Source organism: Gekko japonicus, unplaced genomic scaffold (assembly GCF_001447785.1).
Source record: "Gekko japonicus isolate JY-2015 unplaced genomic scaffold, Gekko_japonicus_V1.1 scaffold1368, whole genome shotgun sequence".
NCBI lineage: Eukaryota > Metazoa > Chordata > Lepidosauria > Squamata > Gekkonidae > Gekko > Gekko japonicus.
Window position 1 is genome coordinate 51,010 of NW_015160881.1, and position 15,105 is coordinate 66,114.

General features: G+C 42.9%; 1 protein-coding gene across 5 annotated transcripts in view; it reads left to right on the plus strand.

Moving 5' to 3' along the window:
* The window catches only part of HERC4 (HECT and RLD domain containing E3 ubiquitin protein ligase 4), a 53,596-nt gene extending 46,546 nt beyond the window's left edge, over nt 1-7,050 (plus strand). For 4 of the 5 annotated variants that reach the window (XM_015423232.1, XM_015423240.1, XM_015423248.1 and 1 more), the window contains 7 exons: nt 379-522; nt 1,387-1,553; nt 2,302-2,368; nt 3,009-3,091; nt 3,914-4,097; nt 4,738-4,840; nt 6,383-7,050. In XM_015423232.1, coding sequence (XP_015278718.1) covers nt 379-522; nt 1,387-1,553; nt 2,302-2,368; nt 3,009-3,091; nt 3,914-4,097; nt 4,738-4,840; nt 6,383-6,591 — 957 coding nt within the window. In that variant the 3' untranslated portion in view covers nt 6,592-7,050. Of the gene's footprint in view, nt 1-378; nt 523-1,386; nt 1,554-2,301; nt 2,369-3,008; nt 3,092-3,913; nt 4,098-4,737; nt 4,841-6,382 lie in introns of those variants that run through there. The other variant, XM_015423255.1, reaches the window with a different exon arrangement.
* Nucleotides 7,051-15,105: the final 8,055 nt, after the last annotated feature.

Sequence of the window (15,105 nt, forward strand, 5' to 3'; positions counted from 1 at the left end):
GAAAGCATTTCCCTCCACTTAAAATTGCAACCTTTTGCTTTTGATTTTTTTTTAAAAAAATCAAAATTATCAATGCATTTTTCATGCATGTAAGTATAGCAAGTAATTTTATCAGGGAGCCGAGGCTAATCCCAATTTGACGGAGAGTGGGTTTGTATAAAACGCTTGCTGGTGCATGATGGTCCTGGTTTTATACATCAGATTTTTATGTGCCCATGTTAAAACGTGTTTCAAGGACAGCTTAAATGTAAGCCTTAAACTAGAGGCTAGATTTTAAACTAGATTCTAAACTTTGGTACCCCAAGTAACAAACCTGTTGTGTGTGATTTTTTTTATTTTAAAAAAAGGATACTATGCTAACTGCATTGCCAATGTTAGGTTATTTTTGTAGGAGAAGAAGCCGTCGATGCCGGAGGAGTCCGTAAAGAATTCTTCTTACTTATCATGAGAGAACTTTTAGATCCCAAGTACGGAATGTTTAGGTATTATGACGAATCCAGGCTCATCTGGTTCTCAGATAAGGTATATAATCGTGTGTGTGTGTGTGTGCTGTTTAAATAGTAGCAAACAGTAGTAATTATTGCTTCACTTCCAGCTGCACCATTTGGCTGGCTGAGAGGAACTACTAGGGCATTGTCATTGTGTTTGAGCACACTAGCTGGTGTTCTCTGGTCTGTGGTGCTCAGGCATTTGCTTTGTCAACAGCTTGTTCACTGTGCGTTCCCCAGATGCCCTTTCTGCGTTCCCTTTCCGTGGCAGTCCATGGACATGTGGGTGCCCATAGCAGTGCTTGATTGTGTCAGCCTGTTTCATGAATGACATGTGGCTCGGTGTTATTTATCCAGCCATTGTCTGTGGAGGTTGTTAAGAGTTGAGAGCTTTTGCACTTCATAGATGTGGTTTATGAGTCCCGCATTATTCTTGTACATGGAGGTTCTTGAATACTGTTGACTATCTTCTAAAAGTAGCTTCTGGCTTGGGGAGCAAAGCACTCAGAAATGCACTGCCTCGTTCCTCCATTCTTTGGATCTGGGCAGGAGGCAGAGTGTGCTTTTGATGCCTCGTCACAAACGCACATGGTGTGTATTGATTACCTGCCTTCTTTGGTATCTCATGAGAGGGGATTGCAGGCACTAAGCAGCTACACACCCTGTTCTGTGTGATCTGAAAGATTCGTTTGAACGTTTTTAGATTCCAGTCTTTCAATTAATATCATATGCTTCTGTGAATAATTCTTTTTTGATGTGTAAAGCTATAAAAATGTGATTGAGCCCTAATAAGAATTGAATATAAACGTGACTTCTAAAAATTAAGCAGTATGCATGGCTTCACAGCCCTATAGTTTTAAATGATTTTAGTTTAATTTCCATTTTTTCATATTCACAGACCTTTGAAGACAGTGACTTGTTTCATCTGATTGGTGTTGTCTGTGGGCTAGCAATATATAATTTTACTATTGTAGACCTTCATTTTCCCCTGGCTTTGTACAAGAAGCTCCTGAAAAAGAAACCTACCCTGGAAGATCTCAAAGAGCTTATGCCTGATGTTGGCAGGTGAGCGCACAACAGTTGGAAATACAGTAGTTAGACTAACATCTGTGGGCACTATAGCTACTTTGATTGCTGCCTCCCCCCAAGAAAATTTCTGCTGGTGGAAGGAGGAGTGAGTTTTGCCAGTCCCCCCTTCATGCTGTTCTGGGGGTTCTCTATCTAGGTGGATGAACATCTCCAGAATCTATACCGGTGATACTCAGTGGCTTGGGAGCAACGAGTGGCTGCATGACATGCCGCCTGTGGCTCTTCTGGGCACTATCCTCCAATGTAGCATCTGCCCAGTGTTCCAGGAAAGTGAGCAGGGTTGTTGCCCTGTAGGACTTGTGGTTCCTACCTTGCAAAAGCTGCTGCTACAGGGATTGAATGATGAGTAAGCTTCAAGATGTCCCTAATTTACAAATCCCAGGCTAGCCCAGTGTCATCAGATCTCAGAAGCTAAGTAGATCTGCCCTGGTTAGTACTTGGATGGGAGACCACTAAGGAAGTCCATGGTCACTATCCAGAGGCAGGCAATGGCTGTTTTGGGGGTGTTCCTGTGGGAGCAGCATTCCAGGGGCCATTTGTACTAGCTTTAGTGCAAGTGCATTTGAAGAATCAATGAAACTTGAATAGATGGTCTCTTCTCAGAAGCTGTTTAATAATCTAAACAAGTTTGCTGTGCAAAATGCCAAACTTGCAAGCTTCTCAGTACAGGCTCAGTTGCTAATGTATGACTTTGAGATGAAAGATGATGCTGTTTGTTTTGCAGGAGTATGCAGCAGTTGCTGGATTATCCAGAAGATGATATTGAGGATACCTTCTGCCTCAACTTCACAGTAAGCTTTAGGTCATCCATTGGCACCTTTTTATGTGCAAATGTGATTGGTAGTAACTAGAGGTATGCACTCAGTTAAATAAATACCCCAAAATACCTTATTTATTTAGAGAGTAGCCCTGCCCGAATAAAAGCCAATATTATTCGGCTTTTATTTGGGCTTCCTGGGTGAAGGGAAAGGGTTTAAAGTTTAAATCCCTTTCCATCCCCTCTCCTATCTGGGTCTGTGTGGCGGGGAGGGAGAGCCCTTCCCAGCATGCACAGATCCCAGGGTGGCTTCTTCTGTGGGATGGGTTTTTAACCACCCCACAGAAGCAGCCAGCCCTGCCAGCTCGATCTGTGCGGCTGGGGAGGGCTCTCCCTCCCCAGTGTGCACAGATCCTGGGGCCAGCTTCTTCTGTGGGGTGGTTTTCAGTATTATATTGGGATTTAGGAATATTGGTATATACCAATATTTTTCAGGTATTGTACACCCGAACCCCAAAAATACAGAATTTCTTTTTGCACATCCCTCGTAGTAACATATAATTGGTCTTTTTTCCAGTTTAGAATTATAAATGTAGATTTTATGTGTCGTGCTCTATGAAACAATGGCTTCTTTTTCCACAAGAAAAAGTAAAGTATACTGATATTTTAAACAGATCACAGTTGAAAACTTTGGCGCAACAGAAGTAAAAGAGCTAATTCCCAATGGTTCGGATACTCCAGTTGTCAAACAGAATAGGTGAGTCTTAGCTGTGCATGTGGAGAGAATAAATTAATTTTTGGCTTAATCTTGTCAGAGAGGAAGGCTCTTCCACTACAGACAGGGTTACAGTTCAAGCCTGAATTTAAAAGGGGTCAGAGCTAAAGTGGGACTTACATGTTCTATTTCTAATGCACATTTCCTCATTGCAAAGTTATCTTACTAAACAGTTGCAAAGATGTTACATTTTTGTTATAGTAGTAAATAGGCAAAATGTTTTAAACAGTGAGATTTACCTTCCTCTCTGTTCTGGAGGGAAAGTTACTGTACCTTGACCAATAGAATGAATCAAAGCTGTGGAGTCTTGTGAGCAAAAATCCTACGTTGTGAGCTACTGGCATTAAAGTTGTGAGCGATTTGGCTACTGCATAGATTAGTTTGCTCTGGAGCCATCCTTCCTGAGCTAAGACAAAAATGTGTGAGCTGGAGCTAAAAAACTGTGAGCTAGCTCACACTAACTCAGCTTAGAGGGAACATTGGTCTTGACCCTTTGGCTGGAGGAGTTCGTAGAGGGTTTCAGTTTCACTTGGGAACCAGGGGAAATCTGTGGCTCTAGTGTTTACCATTGCAGCCAACAAGAAATTCTCTAGTGGCATTTCTGTTTCAAGAAAAGGAAAACTGTTGCTATTCTTGGCCAAGTTCTATCTGGGTAGTCCTAGTGGTTCTTAACCAGGGTTACCCCCCCCCCCCAAATGATCATGCCAACATTTAAATTGGCTGTGTTCATATCTAGAGAGACTGTAGTTTGAACATTCTCACCTTTTGAAAATGTGGTGGCTTCTCTTTTCGTTCAATTTTTAGGCAAGAATTTGTGGATGCCTATGTGGACTACATCTTCAATAAATCCGTGGCTTGTCTCTATGATGCATTCCATGCAGGCTTTCACAAAGTGTGTGGAGGTAAAGTTCTTCAGCTCTTCCAGCCCAATGAGTTGCAGGCAATGGTGATTGGGAACACAAACTACGATTGGAAGGAGCTAGAAAAGGTAGGTGACTATTCCAAGAGCTAGCAACTGAGGCGGTGACCCTAGTCCACGCTTACGTGGAAGTAAGCCCCATTTGACGTGGTGGGACTTGCTCTGAATAAACAGTCATAGATTGCACTGTAACACACGAATAACATATCTACCATGACCAGGCCTCCCTCACCCTTTTATTTGCAAGAAGGTGGTTGCAGACTTTCTTTAATGTCTTCTAAGAAGGCATTTGTCCTGCCAAAGGAAAAACAACAAAAAAGTAATTGGGAGGCTCTCCTAACATGCCCCTGAACTCAACAGTGTACTTGACTTCACTATAATACCAGTTTGGGTGTGGTGAACCTTCATATATTCATTAAAATGAAACTCTATTTAAATTATAAACAATTAAAAAAAAACTAAGATGCACAAGGCACATTTCACTGGAACCTGCCTACTTGCCAGCTGTGTTCTAGCTGTGTACTGCTGGTTGGAAAATAAACAAATAAAACTCATCACAGATACTGAGAGAGCAGAAATCCCTGAGATTCTGGGTCACAGGCTAAGAACAGCAATCCTCTCTGTTATTTAAGTAATATGCAGCAGTTCCAGATCCACTGTATTGGGAAAATAAGGTGGAAATGACCGTGCTTGTGGTTGTCTTTTGTAGAACACTGAATACAAGGGTGAATATTGGGCAGAGCATCCAACGATTAAAATTTTCTGGGAAGTTTTCCATGAATTACCATTGGAAAAGAAGCAGCAGTTCTTGTGTAAGTATGAAACTTTTCATAGAAATAAGAAATCTGATTAGGTCTATATCTGTAGTACTTTGGGCCGTCCTTACTATGAGAAGTGATTGAGGAGATATGAGAAGTGTGGAATACAGAATAAGAAGGACCACAGATGAATCCCTTCATTGCAAACACTGGACTGTCACTTAAGATGGACTAGAGTTAAAGATTACTAGGGTAATGTTATTTTTAGTGAAATAACATTTATTAATGTAAGCAAAGTTTTCTTTAATTATGGGAGACTCACTAGTACATGAAATGGAGTTCATTTTTTCCCCTTGGGAGAGTATAATCTACAGCTTTTTAAAATACCCTTTGGAAAAGAGTTTTGACCTTTCTAACAAAATTTATGTTGTATTTAACTCTCAAGTAATATGCGTTGGGGTTCATGGTGCAAAAGGGATCGGTTTAGTTATAGAGGTGTTCACACTGGCTTGGATTTAGATGTGGCTCCCATTGTATGCCGAATGTGAGTTCTGTGTGCATGGAGCACCTTAGCTGGCATACAGAGATACGTGGTGGAAGGGTTTCATAACTGTATCAGTTTCTGGGGACACATATATTACACCAGTGGAAAGCACTCCTACAGCTCCACTGAGTAGAGTCTAGTTCGCCTAGTGGGTGGGCCGGCCCTGGGGCTGCGGTAAGGAGATGAACTGAGTGGGACTGAGTGAGAAAGCTGGCTGGATCCACTCCATTTTGTGTACATGTGCACAGACTTACAAAGCAAATTAAGATTTTTGTAGTCAATGAACTGTTCTGCATTTATCACATCTCAGTAAAGAAAGTGGTTTTTAGACTATTTAATGAAATTAAGAATCTTTTTCTCTTTTAGCTAAATATAGATCAACCCCTATTTGAAAACACAGTGCTTTAGTCAGGAAACAGACACATAAATGGTTTAAACGGAATCTAAAATCCTCCAGTCTCAACTTGGATTAATTAGTCATATCACTCTGTGCATTGGACTCGGCCCCAGCTGCGATTTAATGAGTCCCTTCAGGTGCCAACAGCAATCCGCCCCCCCGCCCCCCCAGTCGGCAAGGGCAACTGCTGAGCTTTGTAACTGGGCAGTAGTGCCACTTTCCAAGGGAGTGCAGAGTTTGCACGGAGGAAAGTCTTCCTTCTCTCCAGGCCCTGCCTGGAGGTTGGCAACCCCAAAATTGGTGGGCGCATGGGGGATCCCTCAGAAGGTAGCCTTGCCTAGTGTACAAAAAAACATGGAGCCGGCCCCGTGCAGCCCCCATCTCACATGGCTTTCATCTCTAGCATAGCTTTTTCCATGGTCAGAGGGAACCCCTTCTTCCGTCTTTTTACCAGCTGGAAAGATGGTCAGATCCAACCCAGTGACTCATTGCTTTATTCTTTTACTAGCTTGCAGTTTTAGAATTGTGCTGCTTCTGTCTAGAATGCAAAACTGAACATTTAGGATGCAGAAAAGTATCAGGTATTGTATAGTTCCAGTCTGTAAACTGTTGGTCTTTATACTTGGAGTTCTCATTATTATTTTTTTATTGGCAGTATTTTTGACAGGCAGTGACCGTATTCCTATTCTTGGGATGAAGAGTCTTAGTCTTGTTATCCAGCCAACTGGAGGTGGAGATGAGTATCTTCCAGTAGCTCACACATGTTTTAATCTTCTTGATCTTCCAAAATACACAGATAAAGTACTACTCAAATCTAAACTGATCCAGGCTATTGATCACTATGAAGGCTTCAATTTAGTATAACTTGCTGAAGATGAGAACTCACTAGCTTTGTATAACGTGGGAACACTTAATTTTCTGTATCTGAGCTGCAGTAGAGAGGTCAGTCAAATGACGGACAGTGATGGTATAAGTTATTTGTAAACATATCCTGTTATCTGATTCTGTATGGCAGCCCAAAACCCTTACACAAATGTACTGTCTGGAGCCACATTTTCCATCTTAACAATAAAAATGCAACTTTTGGATGAAAGCTGAAGTTTCACTAACTAAATTGTAGTACTTCACATATTGCAAATGGACTTGCTGCGTGCGTGAAAAGATGTGCTTAATTTTTTTGATCACTGCAACTAAATCACATGGAGATTATTTTTCATTCTGTAAATAAGGTTTTTATAATAAAACAGCTAAGCTCCAGCAGCAATAGAGTTTCTGTTGCCCGTCACTGACTTGGGGCTTCACTCACCAAAACAAACCAAAAGGGTGGGGAGGGGGAACCCAGCTTTTGCTGGCCATCTGTCTCCAGATTCATGTGAAAAGGATGTAAACCATGATGCTAGAAATGGTTCGTATGGCAGCTTTTTCATAGTGGTACCAGCCATAAATTCTGTTAACAGAAAGACAATCAAGATGGTCCAAAGGTCACTAAGTCCCATGGATACATGAAGGAGCTAAAGATTAATAAAAATGATGAAGCGATCCATCATTTAATATTGGAGCTCAGTGCTTGGCAACTGTATAGCTGACATTATCTAAGAGTTCGAATTACTTTACCTTCCACACTGTTGGCAAAATCTCTATTTTTTTGCCCATAACTTCAGCAAAGCCAGAATATAATCCTTTGTTCTCATTCTCAAATGCTGGAGGAACACTTTGGGCATTCTGGTTGAATTTTCACTTTATCAGATAATTTTTCAAATGCCCCCTTTTTTGGGGGGGGGGAGAAATACTTTTTTTTAGAACTATAGAAGGACTTCTCTTGAGAGGATCACATTGAATTGATGGTGGGAGGGGCTCTGGCTTCAGATCCTGAATGTTTACGTGTTATTGATAGTATGTGACTTTCAGCTGTGAACAAATATTTATTTTTTTAGATTTACAAAATGCAGTGAAATCAATTCAAACATAAAATAAAAATTATTGAATGAAAGTACTGGATCATGTACACATTTATGCTTGTAGCTGTTTCATTCAGCAATCTGAAGTTTGAATATGTGCAAGTGGTGTCAGTTAACAAAGGGAAAATATAACTTTAGGCCTGTATGAGTAATCTGAGGATCAAAAGAAGTCAGACACAGAATAATTGCTCTGTGCAGTCCTCATATCCATTAGTTGCTATGTCCACATCATTAACAAAACCAGTGCATGTCTGCAGTTCACATGATGTACTTCCTGAAGTCACTCTGATGGTGTTCCATAGGAGAGGGAGACAGGGACATTTCCAACGCTCCCAGTTGTGGGGAGTTGCTATTTAAGCAGTCCATGCTGCATGTGCTAATTTTGGATGCAGTTCTTGTGAAGTCACTCATCTTTCTGTAAATGCAGTGACTGATACACAATAGAGAATGTGATGTTTGTGTCCTTAATGCTCCTCTACTTTAGTAAAGGTAAAGGTTCCCTTGCTCGAAAGCCAGTCGAATCCGACTCTAGGGTTGCGGTGCTCATCTCCGTTTCAAAGCCGAAGAGCCAGCGCTATCCGAAGACGTTTCCGTGGTCATGTGGCCAGCATGACTAAACACCAAGGCGCACAGAACACTGTTACCTTGACTTTACTTCCATGTTATAGGGAGCACAGACTCTTCTGTCCTTAGTCTAAAACTAAGGTTGACACAGTAGTCTTCTGTTTCAAAGTACTTCACTAGGAATACTCTGGCATAGTGGTCTGGAATAGGGAGGCGATCCAAACAGCAGACAACAGTATTTTGGAAACACGAGACAAATCTGTCTTAATGCAAGTGTTGCTCAGATTTGGCCAAAATGAAATTGGCTACTGTTGCTAATACTTACAAGATTATTGCAATGAGTCCACAAAACAAGCATTTGTGAGGGAAATGAGGGATTTTGTAGCCAGCTGCCTCCTTAAAATGGTTGTCCATGCATAAATGATCTTTCATAGATAAAGCAAGCTTGTTAATTAATAAAGACTTGCTTGTACAAACAAGTAACTTATTCTGCTGTTTCTCCCACTTCTCTTGTAATACGGAAAATGAGGTAAAGGATGCAGAAATGTTTGTCTGTTCCCCTGTATACCTGTGTTCTGACAGATTGGCTTTTAATATTAAAATTAGTTTTCAGCAAACGGTGTACTCCTCCTCTCCAGCAGGTAGAGTTCATACATTGAGCTTTAAAATCTTTTTTTCCTGCTGCAAGAGTTCCCCTCTCTTTTATTATATTTATCTAATTGTCTCACTAACAGTGAGGCATAGGAGCCAGTGTCACTGTGGTAAACTTGGTGGGATGAGGAAAATCAGTGGGATACGGTGATTCCCGGTTATATATTATATTGGAAGGATAGGGGGGGAAGGGTTGGAGGTGGGGTGGCTCTGTATGTCAGAGAGGGTATAAAGTCCAGAAAGATTGAGAGGCTAAGAGAATTGGATTCGCTTCTTGAAGTTCTGTGGTTGAAATAGGGGGGCCAAAAGGAAACTTAACACTGGGAGTTTGTTATCGCCCACCGGATCAAAAGATAGAGGAGGATTATAAAATGATGAATGAATTAAAGATAGCAGCTAGACAAAAACACTGTGTCGTAATAGGTGATTTTAACTACCCACACATTGATTGGGTCAATATGTGTTCTAGTCGAGAGAAAGAGATTGAGTTTCTAGACACTCTAAATGACTGTGCTATGGAGCAGATGGTCATGGAACCTACCAGGGGAGAGGCGATCCTTGATTTGGTTCTAAGTAACACTCAAGACCTGGTGAGAGATGTAAAAGTGATTGCACCGCTTGGGAACAGTGATCATAATGTTGTTGAGTTCAACATTTGTACAAATAGGGAATTGGCCAAAAAGACTCACACAACCACTTTTAACTTTAAAAGGGGTAATTTTTCTGATATGAGGGGACATGTGGGGAGGAAACTGAAGGGAAAAGTAGAAAGGGTCAAAACCATTGGGGAAGCTTGGAAACTATTTAAAACTAACCCTACACTAGATAGTATTTGCACAAAGAGTTTAGAAAGGGAGTAAAAAAAGCCAACTGGCAACTTAATCAAAGTTACCTTAGCTATTACCTCCCTTATGGTAGTGTGCAGCTTGTAACATGAGGAGAAAACAACGGCTGAGGGGTGACATGATCGAGGTGTATAAGATTATGCACGTGATAGAGCAGGTCGAGAAAGAGGTACTTTTCTCCCTTTCTCACAATACAAGAACTCCTGGGCACTCCATGAAATTGCTGAGCGGTCGGGTTAGAACGGATAAAAGGAAGTACTTCTTCACCCAAAGAGTGAATTCACTGCCACAGGAGGTGGCGGTAGCTTTAAGCATGGACAGCTTCAAGAGGGAACTGGATAAACATATGGAGCAGGGGTCCCATCAGTGGCTATTAGCCACAAGGTATAGGTATGAACGCAAGGGCTGGGGCAGTTGATGCTTCTAGTGTCCTGGCCCCACTGATGGACCTCCTGGTATTTTTGGCCACTGTGTGACAGTGTTGGACTAGATGGGGTATTGGCCTGATCCAACATTGGCTTCTCTTATGTTCTTAAAACATACTTCTCTCTTCTCTTCATTGGGTAACAGCACAATTACCCAAGTAAGAATCCTTCAGTCATTGAAATTAGTTGGTATCATGGGGGGGACTGGGACGGACACACTGGCATTAGCCTCCTAACCTTTGCTTTCAATGAAAACGCCAGAAAGGGAAGAAATTGGAGGTTGGTTGAAATGTTCGCTTGCCCCGACAACCATTTATTTAGCTGACCCCGGTTAAACGGTGTCTTCTCCACGCACACGCCCCCTTCATGGTTAACCTTTGGGAGACGGCCTCCTTGTTTTAATGGGCATTTATTGGCAGGGCTTGTTTTCCCCGTCATAAATACGAGGGACCCCTGCGGAACGAATATGGCACGTGGTCTCCAAGAACGTGTCTGGTGGGGTCGGGTCCCCCCCGCTTTCCCTCCTCATTGGCGCAGGTGAGGGCAAACCGGGGGGGGGGCATGCCTGAGAAGCCAAAGCCCAGCGCCTCTGAGCGCCCAAAGCACCCGCTGGAGGGGCCCCTCGTAACGCAGCACCGCGACGACTCCCGCCTTCGCCCGTCACAAAAGCCGCTCCCTCCGCCTCCCCCACCCCTTTGTCGGCCACCAGGGGCTGCAGGCCAAAGTGAACCGAGGCCCCCTCTGCAGCCGCACACGCCCGCCCGCCCTCCTCAGCCGGAGCCCATGGCATGGCCCGGACGGAGGCGGGCGCGGAATAGCAGCCTGGTCGCCAGACTCCTCGGGAGACATTGCGGGGTCTAGGTTGTCGCCGCCGCCGCCCAGGCCAGCTCCGCCCGAGGGAGGGCAGGAAAGGGGCGGCGGTGTGAAAGAGGCGCCCTCTGGCAGGCTTGAGGGGCCAGTGTCGAGTTGCTGAAGCGGGAGCTCCGGCCTACTTTGAAGAGTTTTCAGGGAGCGAGGAAAGGAGCGCGGCGCATGCCCAGAGGCACGCTTTCCGTCCATTCCAGGTAAGGTTGCCAGGGCGCCCAGTATCTTCAGCAGCTGCACAACAGGTGGTAGGTAGTAGGGATTTTCTCAAGCATTAATTATAGCCCACTATTCACTCCATAACAGAAGTCGCCGTTACAGTCGGGCATAAAACCAGGTAACTAATCAAACTCTTAACAAAGTCGGGAGACTCAGCAGCGAACTTTCCGAGCTCCTTTTCCGAGCCCCACCAGCGCTGGTTTTTCTCCGGAGCCCTCTGGAAAAATCAGAAGCAAGCGAAGCTGTCGGGAAAGCTGCTCCTCCTGCCTTCGGGCTGTTAGGCAACGGGTGAAGGTACAGGGGCGTCGTGGGGGGCAGTTCCAGGGAGGCGGGTTAATCACGTCCTAAGTGTCCGACTTTGCAGGTGTGAGAAGTAGGTACAGAAGCCACTGTAGAGGGCTGCCCCAAATTCCACAAGGCCAGACATTTCAAAGGAACAACTTAAAACTACTACAGTTGAACAGCCTTGTTCAGTTCTGAGTTACACCTACATGGTGAATCTTTTGGTGGAGATAAAGTAGTGTATCTTAAACAGATATTCTGTCCTCTATGAAGAAAATGTGACTGTGTTATAGGCAATCCATGAAAGACCTCTTCAAAATTATGTTCCTGATGTCTTTAAAAAAAACCACCACACCAAGCTTTGCTGTAATACTGCCCATCTGCAGGTTTAGTTCTTATTAAGTTAAGGTTGTTGTTGCCTGTCAGTTAATTAATCTTCCTTTGTCTTGGAGCCCTCTGCTGTGGACCAGAGATATAAGGTGCTTCAAGGTGCATTGAGAAATTCCTGAGATCATGACAACTGTTTGTTTCCTCAGGAAAGGGGACAATAAAATGTGCTAGGAGGTGGGAGGGGGCAGGAGATGAGTTTCCTCAGGATGATTGGCAGCTGAGCAAATGGCTGAAAGACAGGATTGACAGCTGTTGTAAAAGATGATCTGGGGCACCAAGATGGGTGCTGTGTGTGCCCTGCAACATGAATGGAGAGAGTTTGGGGTATCGTCCCATGAGGGGCAGGGGTCCTAAACAGTGTTCCCTCTAAGCTGAGTTAGTGTGAGCTAGCTCACAGTTTTTTAGCCTCTGGCTCACACATTTTGTCTTAGCTCAGGATGGATGGTTCCAGAGCCAACTAATTTATGCAGTAGCATAATTGCTCGCTCAAAACTTTAATGCCAATAACTCACAAAGTAGAATTTTTGCTCACAAAACTCCACAGCTTAGAGGGAGCATTGGTCCTAAATCTGAATCGGGAGACGTTCCCACCAACTAAGGCAGGAAAGTGTAAAAGACTGAATCATCCTTTATTCTTTGTTCAGATGCGTTGCCCAAATGCTGTGACTACAAATGCTGGGAGCAGGATTCCTCTGCAAGGAATTTGTTTCAGAGGTAATGGTCCTGTATTGTAACCTAGCTTAGATTTATGCTATATGTTAGTTTCCTTAGATTTGTAACCGACAGCTGTTGTAAAATATGATCTGGGGCACCAAGATGGGTGCTGTGTGTGCCCTACAACATGAGAGAGTTTGGGGTATCGTCCCATGAGGGGCAGGGGTCCTAAACAGTGTTCCCTCTAAGCTGAGTTAGTGTGAGCTAGCTCACAGTTTTTTAGCCTCTGGCTCACACATTTTGTCTTAGCTCAGGATGGATGGTTCCAGAGCCAACTAATTTATGCAGTAGCGTAATTGCTCGCTCAAAACTTTAATGCCAATAACTCACAAAGTAGAATTTTTGCTCACAAAACTCCACAGCTTAGAGGGAGCATTGGTCCTAAATCTGAATCGGGAGACGTTCCCACCAACTAAGGCAGGAAAGTGTAAAAGACTGAATCATCCTTTATTCTTTGTTCAGATGCGTTGCCCAAATGCTGTGACTACAAATGCTGGGAGCAGGATTCCTCTGCAAGGAATTTGTTTCAGAGGTAATGGTCCTGTATTGTAACCTAGCTTATATTTATGCTATATGTTAGTTTCCTTAGATTTGTAACCACTAGCCTTGATAGCTGCTTACCATATATGTGCTCTATCTTAATAATTAATAATAAGTATTTTCCTGTATGAGAAAGCTGAGTTTCAGCTTCTCCCCACAATATCTAGATCAGTCATACAGGCACACATTCATGGGAAGGGCTGAAATAATTGGAAAGATCTGCACTTTGTATTTGCTTAGAGGCAGCCTTTACCAGAGTTCCCCATGACACTGGTTATGTGGGGGGCTGGATTTTGTCACTTGGGATGGTGGCATAATAGGGAAACACACTTTACATGCATGCAAACACTCAAACGCACACGTCGGATCACATAGGCCCAGGGCAGGTTTTTGACACACCCCACTTTGAAGCTCGAGGTCTCTGGAAAGGTGGCGTGTACATTTTCTAAAGATATAAGCTAAATCCAGACATTGGACTGAGGAACCAAGCAGGTATTCTCCCTTGTGAGGCAGAGTCCAGTGATGTCTCCTTTGTGTGGTCCAAGCTTTTTGGGGGGTACAGAAGGGTTCAAATATAATCAAAGATTGTGGTTAGGTTGGAGAATAAGGAACTAGGAACTACCAACCTTGTGAACTGTACACACTTTGCAACATTGGGAGGCAGTGTAATTGATTGTATTTCAGCATCACTCAGGCCATTAGTAAAATGCTTTGTAGTTGAAACTGGAATGGAGAATAATCATTGCCTCCCTTAATTTCCAGACTGGTGATAGCCCTAAGGCGTGTAGTTGAATAGAATGTGTGTCTAACTGGAAATCAGCTTGTTGAAAAGAGTTAGATGGATTAAGGAAGTAAGACAGGAACTGTCAAATGCATTCTCAGATCTAGGCATTTTTAGTTGATTTGAGTGCAGAAAGGCTAAAGCTGCCTTAAGTGAGATCACAGGGTACTTTAGCCACTCCTATGGTAAAATATTAGCCAGAGGCGTCTGTGCCCTGTGGAGAAGGTATAAGAGTTTCCTGACCGCCAAGAAAACTCATTATTACAAGGAATTATGGTGTTACTTCCTTAATGCTGATTGTAATGAAAATCCTGAATTATTATGGAGCTCTGGGCATGGTTGTGTTTCTGCCTCCCTGGCTTCAAGAGAAGCTTGGGGAAAACACTGCTATGGTTTGATTAATGATGCTAGAGATAAAATGGCTGGTTGTGTTAATGAGGACTATGCATATCCCAGGAATCAGTTGGTTGAAGGGCCATGCTGTAAGCCTGTGTCAAGAACAAAACGTCAAGTCCCTGATAACCTTCACTTGAGTTACGGAATTAATAAATGATAATACGTTTCCAAAAAAAGGATTTTAAATCGTGCTGAAGTATATAAGCCAGGTATAAACTGATAAGTTGCCATTTTGGCCAAATTGTTCTCATTTGTTGATACTTCCGGACAAGTTCTCAAAGGGTGGTAAACAGGTGTTGTGTTGTCTTTGCTTAAATATATAAGTAAGATAAATCCAGGCAGCTTTTGACCTATATATTTACTTGATATTTTGGCCACACTTGAAATGAAGCAACTGCCAGACTGTTGATGATAACATTCTGGTGGAAGGGAAGGCTGGGTTTAGAGTTAATAGGTATTACTATAGATGAAGGTTTTAAACATTTTAATCACTCCGTTCATAAATATTTGAAAGTAAGATAGGCTGCTTTTGCAAATGTCTCTTGCACTTCTGATTCTGTTAATGAATGTAAATTCTGGGAAATACTTGTAAGATTTTAAAATAGACTTAAAAATATTTGTATGCAAAGTTAAGCCCTGCTGGTATTGTTATTGATGAGGGTTGTCTACCAGGGATGCTTTCTGGCTCCCTCATTGTTCACTCTTTGATGGAAACCATTTTACAGCTAGGCTATTGGGAGATAGACTTA